Source organism: Schistocerca piceifrons, chromosome X (assembly GCF_021461385.2).
Source record: "Schistocerca piceifrons isolate TAMUIC-IGC-003096 chromosome X, iqSchPice1.1, whole genome shotgun sequence".
NCBI classification, from domain to species: domain Eukaryota; kingdom Metazoa; phylum Arthropoda; class Insecta; order Orthoptera; family Acrididae; genus Schistocerca; species Schistocerca piceifrons.
The window spans coordinates 465,913,760-465,928,170 of record NC_060149.1 but is presented as its reverse complement, the minus strand read 5'-3'; the positions used below and the strand labels follow the sequence as shown (position 1 = coordinate 465,928,170).

At 36.3% G+C, this 14,411-nt stretch overlaps 1 protein-coding gene across 2 annotated transcripts in view; it reads left to right on the top strand.

Moving 5' to 3' along the window:
- The window catches only part of LOC124722886 (chloride channel protein 2), a 533,838-nt gene that overhangs the window by 490,661 nt on the left and 28,766 nt on the right, over positions 1 to 14,411 (top strand). For both annotated transcript variants that reach the window (XM_047248023.1, XM_047248022.1), the window contains exons 13-16: positions 86 to 200; positions 359 to 496; positions 576 to 696; positions 6,163 to 6,322. In XM_047248023.1, the coding sequence (XP_047103979.1) occupies positions 86 to 200; positions 359 to 496; positions 576 to 696; positions 6,163 to 6,322 (534 nt within the window). The remainder of the gene's footprint in view (positions 1 to 85; positions 201 to 358; positions 497 to 575; positions 697 to 6,162; positions 6,323 to 14,411) is intronic.

The following is a 14,411-nucleotide window of genomic DNA, read 5'->3' as shown; positions in this document are numbered from 1 at the left end:
ATAGCATTTCAATTTATTGGTTACATTTACCAACATCCTAATATTGAAACAAAAATTTAAGTAATCTTGTTCTATTATTTTTCAGATTGCTGTTTTAATCTCAAATGCAATAGCATCATTTCTGCAACCATCACTTTATGACAGTATTATTCTCATTAAAAAACTGCCATATCTTCCTGACCTTTTGCCTTCTAGTTCAGGTAAATATTAATTCTATAAGTGTACTGCTGTTTATTTGGTATAATGTGTTCAGATACAAATTTCTTTGCATAATTTTATGTTGCTTTTGTTGCAATTTAGCTTTTTACACTATTACTTAAGTTGCATGTTATAAAGAACATGATAATTTACATTACAGGAATGTACAACATTTATGTAGAAGACTTCATGGTTCGTGATGTGAAGTTCATATGGCATGGAATGAGTTACAAGAGCCTGAAGAACACCTTGAAAGAGAACAGAAATCTAAAAGGCTTTCCTCTGGTCGACAGCCCTGGTAAAATTTGTTATACAGGCTTTTTTTAGTTATTTTACATAAATATACATAAGTATGTGATTATGAAATATATTTTCAGATTCTATGATCTTGCTTGGGTCTATTCAGCGACTTGAGTTGATAAAGCTCATTGAAAGACATATTGGTCGAGAAAGAAGACTTCAAGTGGCAGCCAAATGGCAGAAAGAGGCACAAGAAAGGTAAATGGGATTTATGTGGTACTATTTGTGTTTATATTTTATTTCTCACTCACTAATTGTTTCTGCATGAGCCTTTGTAGTCTCAGTTATCCAGCATACTCTGCATTGAGTCATCAGGTGAGATATTTCTTATCTTTTAGAACACTGTGACATAAAACACTGCCAGATGGCAACATGTAATAAAAACAAACAAGTGACACAGGCTTTTCTTATTTGAATTTAAAATCCTGCAAAGAGCAAGGTCATTGCAGCAATGTGCTAATGCCGTTCAGCAAGACAGCAACATTATCTCATCTGAAGACAATATTTAGGTGAATCATGGAAATATTATATCAAGTGTACTTTGGGATCTAGCAAAAATTCTGAGAAGAATACTAAATTTAAAGAAAGTTGTAGAGAACATACATCAGACTAATTGGAGCAGAGGTCTTTTCTGATTAATGCATAATGCCTTACCACTATACCACTTTTTTTTAACTATATACAGTATATGAAAACTGCATATATTGCACACAGAAGATGAGAGAACAGTTATTTTTCTGATTGGGATTTCTCTGTCCAGATGAAAATTTACATGAATAGAACATATATACTGTCAGGATTACTTGAAAAATTTTTCATGATTCTACATTATCAGCTTCATTCTTCTGCAAACATAATGAAAATGAGGCATATGTAAGTGAATGTCTCAATGTTCTGTATTGTGTTATAGTTTCTACTGATAAACCTCTTCTGTTCGGTAAAGAATCAAACTCCAATGTAGTAAACACCTTCAAACTTCTTATTACTTTACAGGTGAGTCAATGTGATAAATATTCGACAATAAGCATGTAAGCAGGAAAAAGTTTAGAAAATGTTTGAAATTATGTGTCAAGTTTGTTGGAGGTCTCTAAGTGCTCTCATTATGAAACACTGAATAAATATAGTCTGAGTAATTTCCACTCCATTATAATCAAAAGGTAGTTTTTCGTAAACCTTGATATTTACGATGTCATATCTTCTGAACTATGTGTAATACAATGACATAGTTACACAGGTACACCCAGTGGTATATGTGAATACTGTCTGAAAAATGTGTTGTGAATAGAATTAGCAGCAGAGAAGTAATATTATGAATGAAAAAACACATGAGACTGGTGAAATATTCTGCAACATTTATTATTTTACCAACCAGTTTTCAGCTGTATGACATTGTCAGGTACAAAGATAAATATATGTAGCCGTGGAATTTTTTTGTAGGATCAAAGATTTTAAAACAGTAACTACAGAGTTTTTCAGTTTGTTTCCAATGGTGACAATTCTTAATGCTTGATTAAGTACTAAAACAGTAAAATTGTGGAGGTATGGGTCAAAAACAATAACTTGACATTAAATTTTACAAAAACAGGAATCATTCATTTCACCACAAAACAATCTGCACAGTCTATAAGTGAAGTACGGAATATGGACAAAAAATTAGAGACTGCAGGCTGTGTCAAATTCCTTGGCATATTAGTCAATAAAAACCTGTTATGCAGTCACCATGTTAACAACATACTGGGTCGACTGAATAGCCTTGTATATATTATATCTTGTATAGTATTACTGATTCAGCTGTAAGAAAAACTGTATATAATGAATATTTTGTTTCAGTCATTAGGTATAGTATAATTTTCTGGGAGTCTGAAAAAACAAATTTACTTAGAGCTTTTAGACTACAAAAAAGAATCATCCGAGCAATGGTGGGAGCAAAACCAAAGCAACATTGTAAACCTTTATTTGTAAAACTAGACCTAATGAGCATTCCAAGCATATACATCTATGAAACTCTCACTTTCACAAAAAGAAACCCACAACTTTTTGAGATCAACTGTTTCTTGCATCAGTATGATAGTAGATATAGAACAAGCTACATGCTACCTACCCAACGATTAAAATCATATGAAAAAACCCCATACTATATGGGCATGAAATCTGTAAATAAAATATGGAAAGGTATGGATGACCTAAATGTAAAAGGTACAAAAAGAGACCTGGAAAAATATCTGAAAGATAAATGTTACTATAGTATAGAAGATTTCTTGAATGGCAACAATGCATTATAATTGTAATTAAAATACCTCTTCAAAGATGTTACACCATATGTATTATTAGTTTATTGTCTATTTTCAGTATTATTATATATAATGTAAAACTGAAAAGTCACCTATGTCACATTCTTTGATTGTATACGGTGTGTTATGTGATAATAAAAATGGAAATGGAAAGAATGTAATGTAAAAATATTTAGATTAGGTAAAATATGTAACACATTAAATAATGAACTACATGACAAATTACAATTGTTCTGAGAGGAAAAATAAGTTGAAGAGTATATAGTAAAATTAATAAATGGTGCATGGTTCCATACTTAGGAAAAATCTCTCTGAATGTAGTCAGAATGCTTAAATCTAGGCACTGTGCAACATCATTTTATTAGCACAGTGCCACTGGACACTTTTTGTCCAATGGTAAAGACAGTTTTGGAAAAGGGTGGAATATGAAAAATCACTTGTAATTGTGACAGATTCTATACAAACCAGTCTGGGAGGTCAATATCATTCTGCTTGAAGGAATTCCATAGAAGTTGGAAACATAGAAAAGGAGACTCTACTTTTGCAGAGCACCTGTTTAAAGAAAGGCACAATTACAAGGTACAACATAAAGTCTTACATAACATCTACAAAGTAAGGAACTTCCATGAAAGAATGTTAATTATATAAATGTGCAGTGTCTGTTCTTTCAGACTTGTCCAAGACAACAGACACCACGCATTCATATAATTACTCTCCTTGATTGTCAGTGAATTCACAATCTTTAGTCTGGATGCACATTATCTTTTGGCCTCCAGTGGAAATCTAAAAATCAGTGAGCATGGAGGACATGGATGGGTACTGTGGGTAGGTGGTTTTCAGTTGGGAATGTGAGTCAGCTGGGGTGCATTGAGATAATCCTCACATTTGTGATAAAAGTTGTGTCTGACTTCGTGGACACTGAGATGGATAGTAATAACATTGTTAATTAGAACACTCTAAATAAGTAATACTGTATTAATTACAGAAAAACTTATCTTTGCTCACCAGATTCAGCTGTAGCTATGAAACTGAACATTGTGGACTTGTGGTTCAGAACACAGTAAATGTGCAATGATTATTAGGTGACGAGGTGATACATGTTCAGAATGGCTGTATCGTGGCTTCACTAAAGTCACTAGAAAACACAAGTTCATCAGCCTGTGTTGATGCTGTTCTACTAACATTGGTGTGGAGGCACATTTCACAGCAGATGGAAGTTTCTTCTATCCCTGATGACTGACACAGGCTGCGTTGGCGAGTAGGCAGCACGATGTCTTAACTCTAACAGGAAATTCCTGGAAGTGGATGGGATCCAACCTTGAACAAAACTGCCCTCCTGACCTCTGGTGATCCTATTTCAGGGCAGAGGCTTAGTGGCAGTGCCTTGGAATTATGAAAGGCATGGTCTCTTCCTGGCATCTCATTGGCACCTCATGATACTGCTTTGCTGTGCAGTATCTCTGCAGTTGTCAGATCTTCTTGCACCACTCTTGATACTCAGAGACACCGCAGTAAGCACTATGCCCATTTGGTGCACTGGTTAACGCAACTGCCTAGTAAGCAGGAGAGCCTGGGTTTGAGTCCCAGTCCGGCACACATTTTCACTCATCGCCGCCCATTCTGTATAAAGTTCCAATGTAGCTGGTATCATCCGCTCCTCTACTTTCTTTTCCTTCTCCCTCTTCCACCTTTAGTTTACATAATAAAAGGAATTAATAAATATATGTCCACTGCTGAAGCTTAATACTGAATGATCAGACTAAGTCCCCTTGCTTGTCACTTCTAACTGTAAATACTACTAATAATCCTATGCAAACCACTTTGTTAATCACCATTACTACTCACATGCCTAATTTTTGTCCTGTATTTCAATTACTGTAATTTATATTTCCCTGTTAAAAAATTTACTTTGTATACTTACAGATGTTTCATTTCCCTTTTGGTCTCACTTGTTATGTTGTACCTCTTTGTAATATTGGACCTTTTAAGGACCAAATTATATTGTTCAGGCACCCCATTGGAACATGTGACCAAATTTCACTATGTACAGTTCAACCGTTTTTTTTTTTTCATCCCAGAACAATTTTTGTAATTTGTCATGTAATTCATTATTTAATGTGTCACATATGTTATCCAACTTAAACAGATTTTAATCATATTTTTACGGATACAATCCCTTGTTTTACTCCTAAATCCAACTATAACTATTGTCATCTTTGTAAACCAACTGAGATACTCTGTAGCTCCACTATTTTAAAAATGTTTGACCCTAAAAAAAAATTTCACAGCCACAGTATTAAATATTGTAGAACATTACATCAGTTCTGTGTTTCTTCATTCATAACAAATAAAATATTCTACCAAGTACTGACAGAATAGTCAATGCAATGGAGTAATAAATTGAAATATCATGCGTGATCCTTAAGTTTTACTGCATGAACAGCAAAAATTTAGTAATCGATAAACACTTTTCCTTTCATCATTTTGTGGGGGAGTGTCAGAGAGAGTTTCATAAAGTTTTGAAATTATGTGTAAAGCTTGTTGAAAGTTAATAAGTAGTCTCACTGTCAAATAAGTGATGACTGTAGTCTGGTTAATTTGTGTGCCACAGGCTAGACTGCCTCAAAACATATATACAGTTTCAAACAATAATACTTATATTACTTTGTTAAAACCTTAACATAAGATTACACCTCTTAATGAGTAGATTATTACAGCATTTTAAGTTTGTAAATTCTGTAAATAATTATATTAAATATTGAAAATCAAATTTCTGTTGCCTCTGGAAGCTGTAATGTAGGCAGTCTGCAACTGGAATGGGGTGCCATCAGCTGACTTAGTCATTTAATAATATAGATATGTTTCAGTTTTCTGGTGATGTAGACAAATAAATTTCTTTCATAGGCAATATCATTTTCAAGCTATCAACTATTAGTGTTTACTTATTGCTAAAATAATTCTCTTCCATGTGATGGGTCATGCTAAATATTTACATTTCAGTTTACATATATGCCTCCACTAGGTAGTGGAGGCATGTAGCAGCATTTAGGTGCATAGGAAATAACTATTACTAGCTGGCACTCATTCACACAACATCCCACTCTTCAAACACTACAGGATAAGAGAAGGTTTCTCTCTACCTGTCTCCCTCTACCATCCAGATCTTCTTAATTTAAGTAACCCATTTTAATTCAGGTATTCCATTACCATATAAAACTTTTATTTTGTAAATAATGTTTAAGTTTTGGTTTTATACTCACAGATATTCATATTCCACTCATGATTTTCCTTCATTATATTCTTGTACAGACATGTACATCAGTCAAGAAATGGAGTACCAGTATAATGTATTTATTTCATTATGTATTTTTAGAGCAAAGGAAGAAATGGAAAGAAAAATGATAGAAGAATTTCAGCAAAAGCAGAGGAGACCATCTAGATTTGAAGTCATTCCTGCACCCGACATCCTCAAACTTCGACAACAGTCAGCAGCTGATCTACTTTCACCAAATAATATTCATGCAGGGGATGGAGTAAGTCTCTTACATTACTAACACTAACTAAATCAGTACAATTTACACGCATTAATAAAAGATTAAGCAGTCACATATCAGCAGCTTGATCAAAAATCATGGTATTGTGACTAGAAACATCCACTGAATTTTCAGCGTGATGGGTCACAAATTTCTTATGGAACAAGAGATAAAAATGAATAAAGGATAAGGTGTAGACGGTGGGAAAACTGTAGAGGATAGGTAACCTAAGGTCAGTGTGAAGAAGCACTTACTCAGTTTAGGAGAATTGTTATTGAAGTTTTTAAGATGATGTGCTTAATCAAAAGCCAGGGAGTTCAGAATTCTGCAAATGAATAAAAATATGTGAAGAAACATTTCTTCTTCCCACGTCTCTAAGAACATAATCTATTCTTCTTTCCCTTTGGTCAAGAGAAGGACTTGTACCTCACTTTGAGTAGAAATGTGAACTCATACCTGAAGTTCATGAAGCTAGTTGCTTATTCACTAAAAAATGGGTTCCTAGCTAGAGGTACAAAAATGTTTGTCCATGTTCTTGTTGACAGCATAAGATCCAATATAGACAACTGAAAAACAAAAGTAGAAATATGTAATTTCATTTTCAAACATGTCTTTGCAAAGGATGGTCCAGAAATAATACCTCCATTTAGTCTCAGTAACAACTGAAATGTCCTCAAAACAGAAAACAGCACCAGTAATCCACAAAAATGGCTGAAATTTCTTGAATTCTTCAGGGGCCTGAGGCTCATCCATCCATGACAAATTTTTAACTAAATAACTCTATTCTTATTCATGCCTTACCGAAGATTCCCTGAAGAAAGAAATGATCTCAGTTGTTGGAAACTAACAGATATTTATAAAAAGGGCAACAAAACTAACACCCAATATTATTCATTTCCATTTGCAACAAAATCGTGTAATTCATTCTATCTAACATTAACACATCTGCCATTAATTCACCTTCTAGAAGGGAATCATTATGATTTCAGAAACACTAGTTCTGTGAACTCCAACTTTCACAGTTCACATGTGATATAGCCATTGATAGAGGTAACCAAGTTGATTGACCATTTCTCGATGTTTGAGAAGCTTGTAGTTTGACATTGGGCTAGTTCCTGCTGAAGAAGATACAATAATGCATATCTAGCCAGTACGGTGGATGGATTGAGGACTTCTTCATAGGCAAGACATGCTTTCTTATACTGTATGGAGCATCATCCACAGGCACAGAAAAAATTTCAGATTTGCCCAGGGAAGTATGCTGGGATACCTTCTCCTCATGTTACATGTTAATGACTTAGCTATTAATATTAGCACAGTCTTAGGCTGTTCACACTAAGATCTGGCTAGCAGAAATCCCAGAAACTCTTACTTTACTGTACAATTTGCAGCATTAGAGAAAACATGTATTCAACTCCACTAAAATTGGTGTGGTTGAGCTGGTTTATAAAAAGAAAGTAAGGAATGACTCTGAAAATAGTAGGCCAGTGTCACTGGATGAAATGGTTGTGTGGGATTATTGGCTGGGAGACCCTGTCTGGGTAGTTCGGCTGCCTAACGTAAGTCTTTCTATTTTACACCACTTGCACATCAATGATAATAACATGAAATGGTGAGAACAATACAAACACCCAGTCCACAAGCAGAGAGAATCTCCACTCTGGCAGGTAATCAAACCCAAGATGCCAGAATCCAGAACCAGCAATGTTCACTGCTAGGCCAGACGCTGTGGACACCAATACCACTAATCCCCACTATGAGCAAAATATTTGAAAGTGGTATTCTGACTCAGCTTGGTGTCTTCTTCATGAGACATGAACTGCTTATACTGGTACAATCAAAGTACAGTTTTGAAAAAAGAGATAAGCATGGCCACTGCAGTTAACAAAGTTTTTCCATGAAGTATACTTTACACTTGACCAGAGGATGCAGATGGCAGGTACATCTTTAGATGTGATCAGGGTCATATTGAAGGGGTGGCAAGATAGGCTCCTGTCATGTGTGCAAGCACAGAGGGGCACAAAATGTTAATGGGACAAAAACAAGAAAGAAAAATAGTTTAAGAGTTAACTTTGAGTGGTACATACAGAAATGACTACTACTGAACAGATCTCTATCACTAGCATGGTTTTGTGGTAACAGTGCACTTGATCCACATGGCTGCTGCTTACACAGCTTGCTCATGTTCAGTAGTCAAGTTCTCACTGCTACTTAGCTACTCTATTATAGGACGTCAAAGACTGGCAAGTATATGCTGAAGTAAATATGCTAGTCTGCTTCACTCAAAACAGGGAAATGTAAATTGAAATTATAATGGCATTACTACTTCTGGAAAAGGATATTTTCTCAACTCTTGATTATAGCTGTTTTTCTTTTATTTATAATTAATAGTTTGTACACTATTAACAGTTAATGAGTAGAAAGTAAAATCTGTTCTTTATTAATGATATTATTATATATCTTACTGAAAGCACTGTACAGTTGCAGCCATTTTGTAAGAAGATGTAGATTTTGTTTTTAAACTCTAGCTCGTTCAAGAATTTCTTCCAAAAGCTAGCAAAGTTTTGGTTCAGTGAGTGGTCTCCTTTACTCCTAAAACAACTGTTGTTGTTGTAATTGTAATTTGTCATAGCTGTGTTGGGAAAGAATCAGAACTCCAAGCATTAAAAGAAAGGACTGAAGCTCAAATAAGTATGGGTACTGAAAGCTGGCTGAAATTGGAGATAAATTCACATAAAATTTTTACAATGGACATAATGATGTTCAGAAAGGATAAATTAAATACACTTGGTGGTGAGGTGTGCTTGTTGCCGTTAGAAGTAGCTTAACTTGTAGGGAAATTCAAGTAGAAAGTTCTGGTATTATAGTAGGGATAGAGGTTATAATTGGCAACTGGACTAAATTAATAATGGGTTCCTTTTGTAGACCCCTGACTTAGGTGATACAGTTGTTGAATGGTCCAAAGAAAACACGAGTCTTATTTCAGATACACCACTCATGCAGTTATAGTTGGTGGTGATTACAACATATCCTTGATTCATTACAAAAATATGTCTATAAAGTCAGTGCCCAGCATAAAACCATCCAAAGTCATACTAAATGCTTTCTCTGAAAATTATTTTGAGCAGTTAGTTCAGGAGCCCACCTTACGTGTATATGGCTATGAAAACATACTTGACATCTTACTAACAAATAATTCTTAGCGAATAGGGAGCATCATAATAGATATGGTGTTAGTGAACACAAGGTCATCGTAGCGAGACTGAATACTGTGACACCCAAGTCCACTGAAAAGAAATCCAAAATATATCTGATTTCAAAGAGTGGGTAAAAATTCACTTGATGCTTACCTACGAGACAGCCTGCATTCCTTACACTCTAACTATTTAGCTTGGATTCAAGAAATAATATCAGTGACAATTGAGGCATTTATACCAAATAAATTAATAAAAGATGAAACTAATCCCCCAAGGTACTCAAAACAGGCCAGAACATTGTTGTAGTAGCAACAAAAACAGCGTGCCAAATTTAAAAAAATGCAAAATCTCAAAGATTGGTGATGTTTCACTCGGTCTCAAAACTTAGTGTGGACTTCAGTGTGAGATGTTTTAACAGTTCTCACAATGAATACATTGTCTCAAAATCAGGTAGAAACTAAAAGAGACTCTGGTTGTATATAAAACACACCAGCGGCAAGACACTATCAGTGCCTTATCAGTACATTCACTGTGCAACAGCAATGATAATGTTACCAATGATTGCATCACTAATGCTGAGTTACTAAACACAGTTTTCTGAAATACCATCCTCAAAGAAGACACAGTGAACATTTCAGAATTCAAATCAAGAACAGCTACCAATATGAGTAACTTAGAAGTAGATATCCTCAGCATTCCGAAGTGACATAAATCACTTAATAAAACCAAGTCTACCAGTCCAGATTACATACCAATTATGTTCCTTTCAAAGTATGTTGATATAATAGCTCCATACATAGCTATCATATATAACCACTCACTTGATGAAAGATCCATACCTAAGAACTGGAAAGTTGCACAGGCCACACCAATATTTAAGAAATCATGGACACCAATTTGCAGTAGGATTTTGGAGCATGTACTACATTCAAACATTATGAATTACCTCAAACAAAACAATCTACTAAGACATAGCTCGGATTGAGAAAATATTGTTCTTATGAAGCACAACTAGCTCTTTATTCATGCAAAGTAATAATGACTATCGACAGGGGATCTGAAATTGATTCCATATTTTTAGATTTCCTAAAGGCTTTTGACACCATTTCTCACAAGCTACTTCTAATCAAACTGTGTGCATATGGGGTATCATCTCAGTTATGAGATTGGATTTTTTGCAAATGATGTTGTCATTTGCCATAGACAAAGTCATAAGTAGATCAAACCAATTCTAAAATAACTTATACAAGAGATCTGTATGGTGCAAAACGTGGTAATTAACTCTGATTAACAAAAAGTGTGAGGTCATCCACATGAATACTAAGGAATCTGTTAGATTTTGGTTACATGACAAATCACATAAATCTGAAGGCTATCAATTCAACTAAATACCTAGGGATTACTATTACAAGCAACCTAAATGGGAATGATCACAGAGATAATGTTGTGGAGCAGGAATGAAAGAGTGTGTTTTGTTGATAGGACACTTAGAAGATGCAACAGGTCTGCTAAAGAGACTAAGCAATATGAAACCGAATGAGCATATGGGGATTGTGGTAGGGGAGGTGAATTGTCAACCTCAGTTTATTGGGAGAATTTTGGGAAAGTGTGGTTTATCTGTAAAGCAGACCCCATGCAAGACACTAGTGCGACCTGTTCTTAAGTACTACTTGAGTGAATGGGATCCATACCAGGTCCAGTTAAAAGAAGTCATCGAAGCAGTTCAGAGGAGAGCTGCTAAATTTGTTTCTGATAGGTTCAATCAGCATACAAGTGTTACAGATGTGCTTCAGTAACTCAAATTGGAATCCCTGGAGGGAAGAAGACATTCATTTCAAAGAACACTACTGAGAAAGTTTTGAGGATTGGCATTTGATGCTGACTGTAGAACAATCCTATTGCTGCCAATATACATTTCATGTAGTGACCACAAAGATTAGATATGAGAAATTAGGGCTCATATGCAGGCATACAGACAGTTGTTTTTCCCTTGCTCTATCTGCAAGTGGAACAGGAAAGGAAACAACCAGTAGTGGTACAGTGTACCTTCTGCCACACACCATGTAGTGGCATGTGGAGCATGTAAATGTAGATGTTAACGTAGATGTAGACTGCCTACTTGTCCATTCTGTCCTGGAGTATTTCTTTGCGCTATGGAATCTGTACCAGATAAGATTGACAAAGGATACTGAAAAACTTCAAAGAATGGCAACTCATTTTGTACGAGGGCTATCCACAAAGTACATTACGTTTTGGAATTAAAAATAAATAAAGTATTGGAAATCTTTTTTATTATATACAGATGAAAGCCACACTTCAATACTACTTTTCTACATAGTTGCCATTTAAATTAAGGTACTTATCATAGCGATGGACGAGCTTGGAAATTCCTTCGTCGTAAAATTCGGCCGCCTGCGCCTTCAACCACGTGGTTACCTCTTCTTGAAGCTGTGCATCGTCATCAAAACGCTGCATAGCCAACCACTTCTTCATTGCTGGGAATAAGTGAAAGTTGCTCGGTGCCAGGTCGGGACTGTACGGCGGATGAGGAAACAACTCCCACTTAAAAGATTCGAGAACTTCACGAGTGGCATTTGCCTTGTGGGCCCGGGCGTTGTCGTGAATCAGCAAGATCTTTGAGCCCAACTTCCCCTGCGCTTGTTTTTTATTGCTCTTCTGAGGTTGTGCAGAGTTTGGCAATACCTTTGAGAGTTTATTGTAGTGTCTCTTTCCAGGAAATCCACAAAAATCGTATTCCTACCGGGTTACTGATTAACCACGTGGTTGAAAGCGCAGGCAGCTGAATTTTATGATGAAGGAATTTCCAAGCTCGTCCATCGCTACGATAAGTGCCTTAATTTAAATGGCAACTATGTAGAAAAGTAGTATTTAAGTGTGGCTTTCATCTGTATATAATTTAAAAAAATTCCAATACTTTATTTATTTTTAATTCCAAAACGTAATGTACTTTGTGGATAGCCCTCATATTATCACAGAATAGGGGAGAGAATGTCATAGATATGATACACTATGTGATCAAAAGTATCCAGACAGCCCCAAAAACATGTTTTTATCATTAGGTGCATTGTGCTGCCACCTACTGCCAGGTACTCCATATCAGCAACCTCAGTAGCCATTACGCACAATGAGAGAGTATAATGGGGTGCTCTGCGGAACTCACGGACTTCGAATGTGGCCAGGTGATTGGGGGTCACTTGTGTCATACATCTGTGCCCGAGATTTCCACACTCCTAAACATTTCTAGGTCCACTGTTTCTAATGTGATAGTGAAGTAGAAATGTGAAGGGACATGTACAGCACAAAAGCAAACAGGCCAAACCCATCTATTGACTGACAGAGACCACCAACAGTTGAAGAGGGTCATAATGCGTAATGGGCAGACATGTATCCAGACCATCACACAGGAATTCCAAACTGCATCAGGATCAAGTGCAAGCACTGTGACAGTTAGGGGGGAGGTGAGAAAACTTGGATTTCATGTTGAGCAGGTGCTCCTAAGCCACACATCATGCCAGTAAATGCCAAAAGATGCATCGCTTGGTGTAAGGAGCATAAACATTGAATGATTGAACAGTGGAAAACTGTTGTGTGGAGTGACGAATCACAGTACACAATGTGGCAATCCAATGGCAGGGTATGGGTGTGGTGAATGCCCAGAGAATGTCATCTGCCAGCATGTGTAGCACCAACAGTGAAATTTGGAGGCGGTGGTGTTATGGTGTTGTATTTTTCATGGAGGTGGCTGATTTAGGCACCTTCTTGCTTCCCACTGTTGAAGAGCAATTCAGGGATGGTGATTGCATCTTTCAACACGATCAAGCACTTGTTCGTAATGCACGGCCTGTGGCTACATGACAATAACATCACAGTAATGAACGGGCCTGCACAGAGTCCTGACCTGAATCATATAGAACACCTTTGGGATGTTTTGGAACGCCGACTTCATGTCAAGTCTCACTGACTGTCATCGATACCCCTCCTCAGTACTGCACTCCATGAAGAATGGGCTGCTGTTCCCCAAGAAACTTTCCAGCACATGACTGAACATAGGTCTGTGAGAGCGTAAGCTGTCATCAAGGCTATTGATGGAGGGTGCCACAAACTTGTAAGTCATTTTCAGCCAGGTGTCTGGATACTTTTGATCACATAGTGTATGTGAGTTGGGGTGGCAATCATTAAAACAAAGGTGTTTTTCAGTGCTGCGAAATCTTTCTCAAAACTTCAGTCACCAACATTCTTTTATAAATGCAAAAATATATTGTTGACACTTTACTCCATAGGGAGAAATCATCATTGTAATAAAATAAGAGAAATTATAGCACCTACAGAACAATTTAATTGTACACTTTTCCTGTGCGCTGTTTGAGATTGGAAAAACTACCAGTGAGATAATTCCACTGAAAGAAATATAAATAAACATACATATATTATAAAGTTATGTGTGAGTGAAGAAGTGTTGTACACAAACAAAACCCTCCCCCTCACAAAAAAGCACAAATATTGAGATAGATATCAAGAAAATATCAGACTGGTACAAAGATTGCAACAATCCCATATCTAGACAAATGTGAAATTACATACCTCGTAAAATGTAAAGCTGTAGTATCATTTTACAACATGTTTAATGACTTTTAATAAAAACTGTGAAATCATGTTAGTTCACGTTGATAACTGTGAACAGAAGTGTGAATTGTAGTCATCACATACACTGTTCAGTCACATTAATGTGACCACCTGTCAGAAGCCTGAATAACTGCCTTTTGCAGTGTGAACCACTGCAAGAGGCACACTAAGACAGTCACTGAGGGTCTAGAAGGTACTGACAGGGATGTGGAGCCATGCCGACTCCAGTGCCATAGCCAACTGCACTA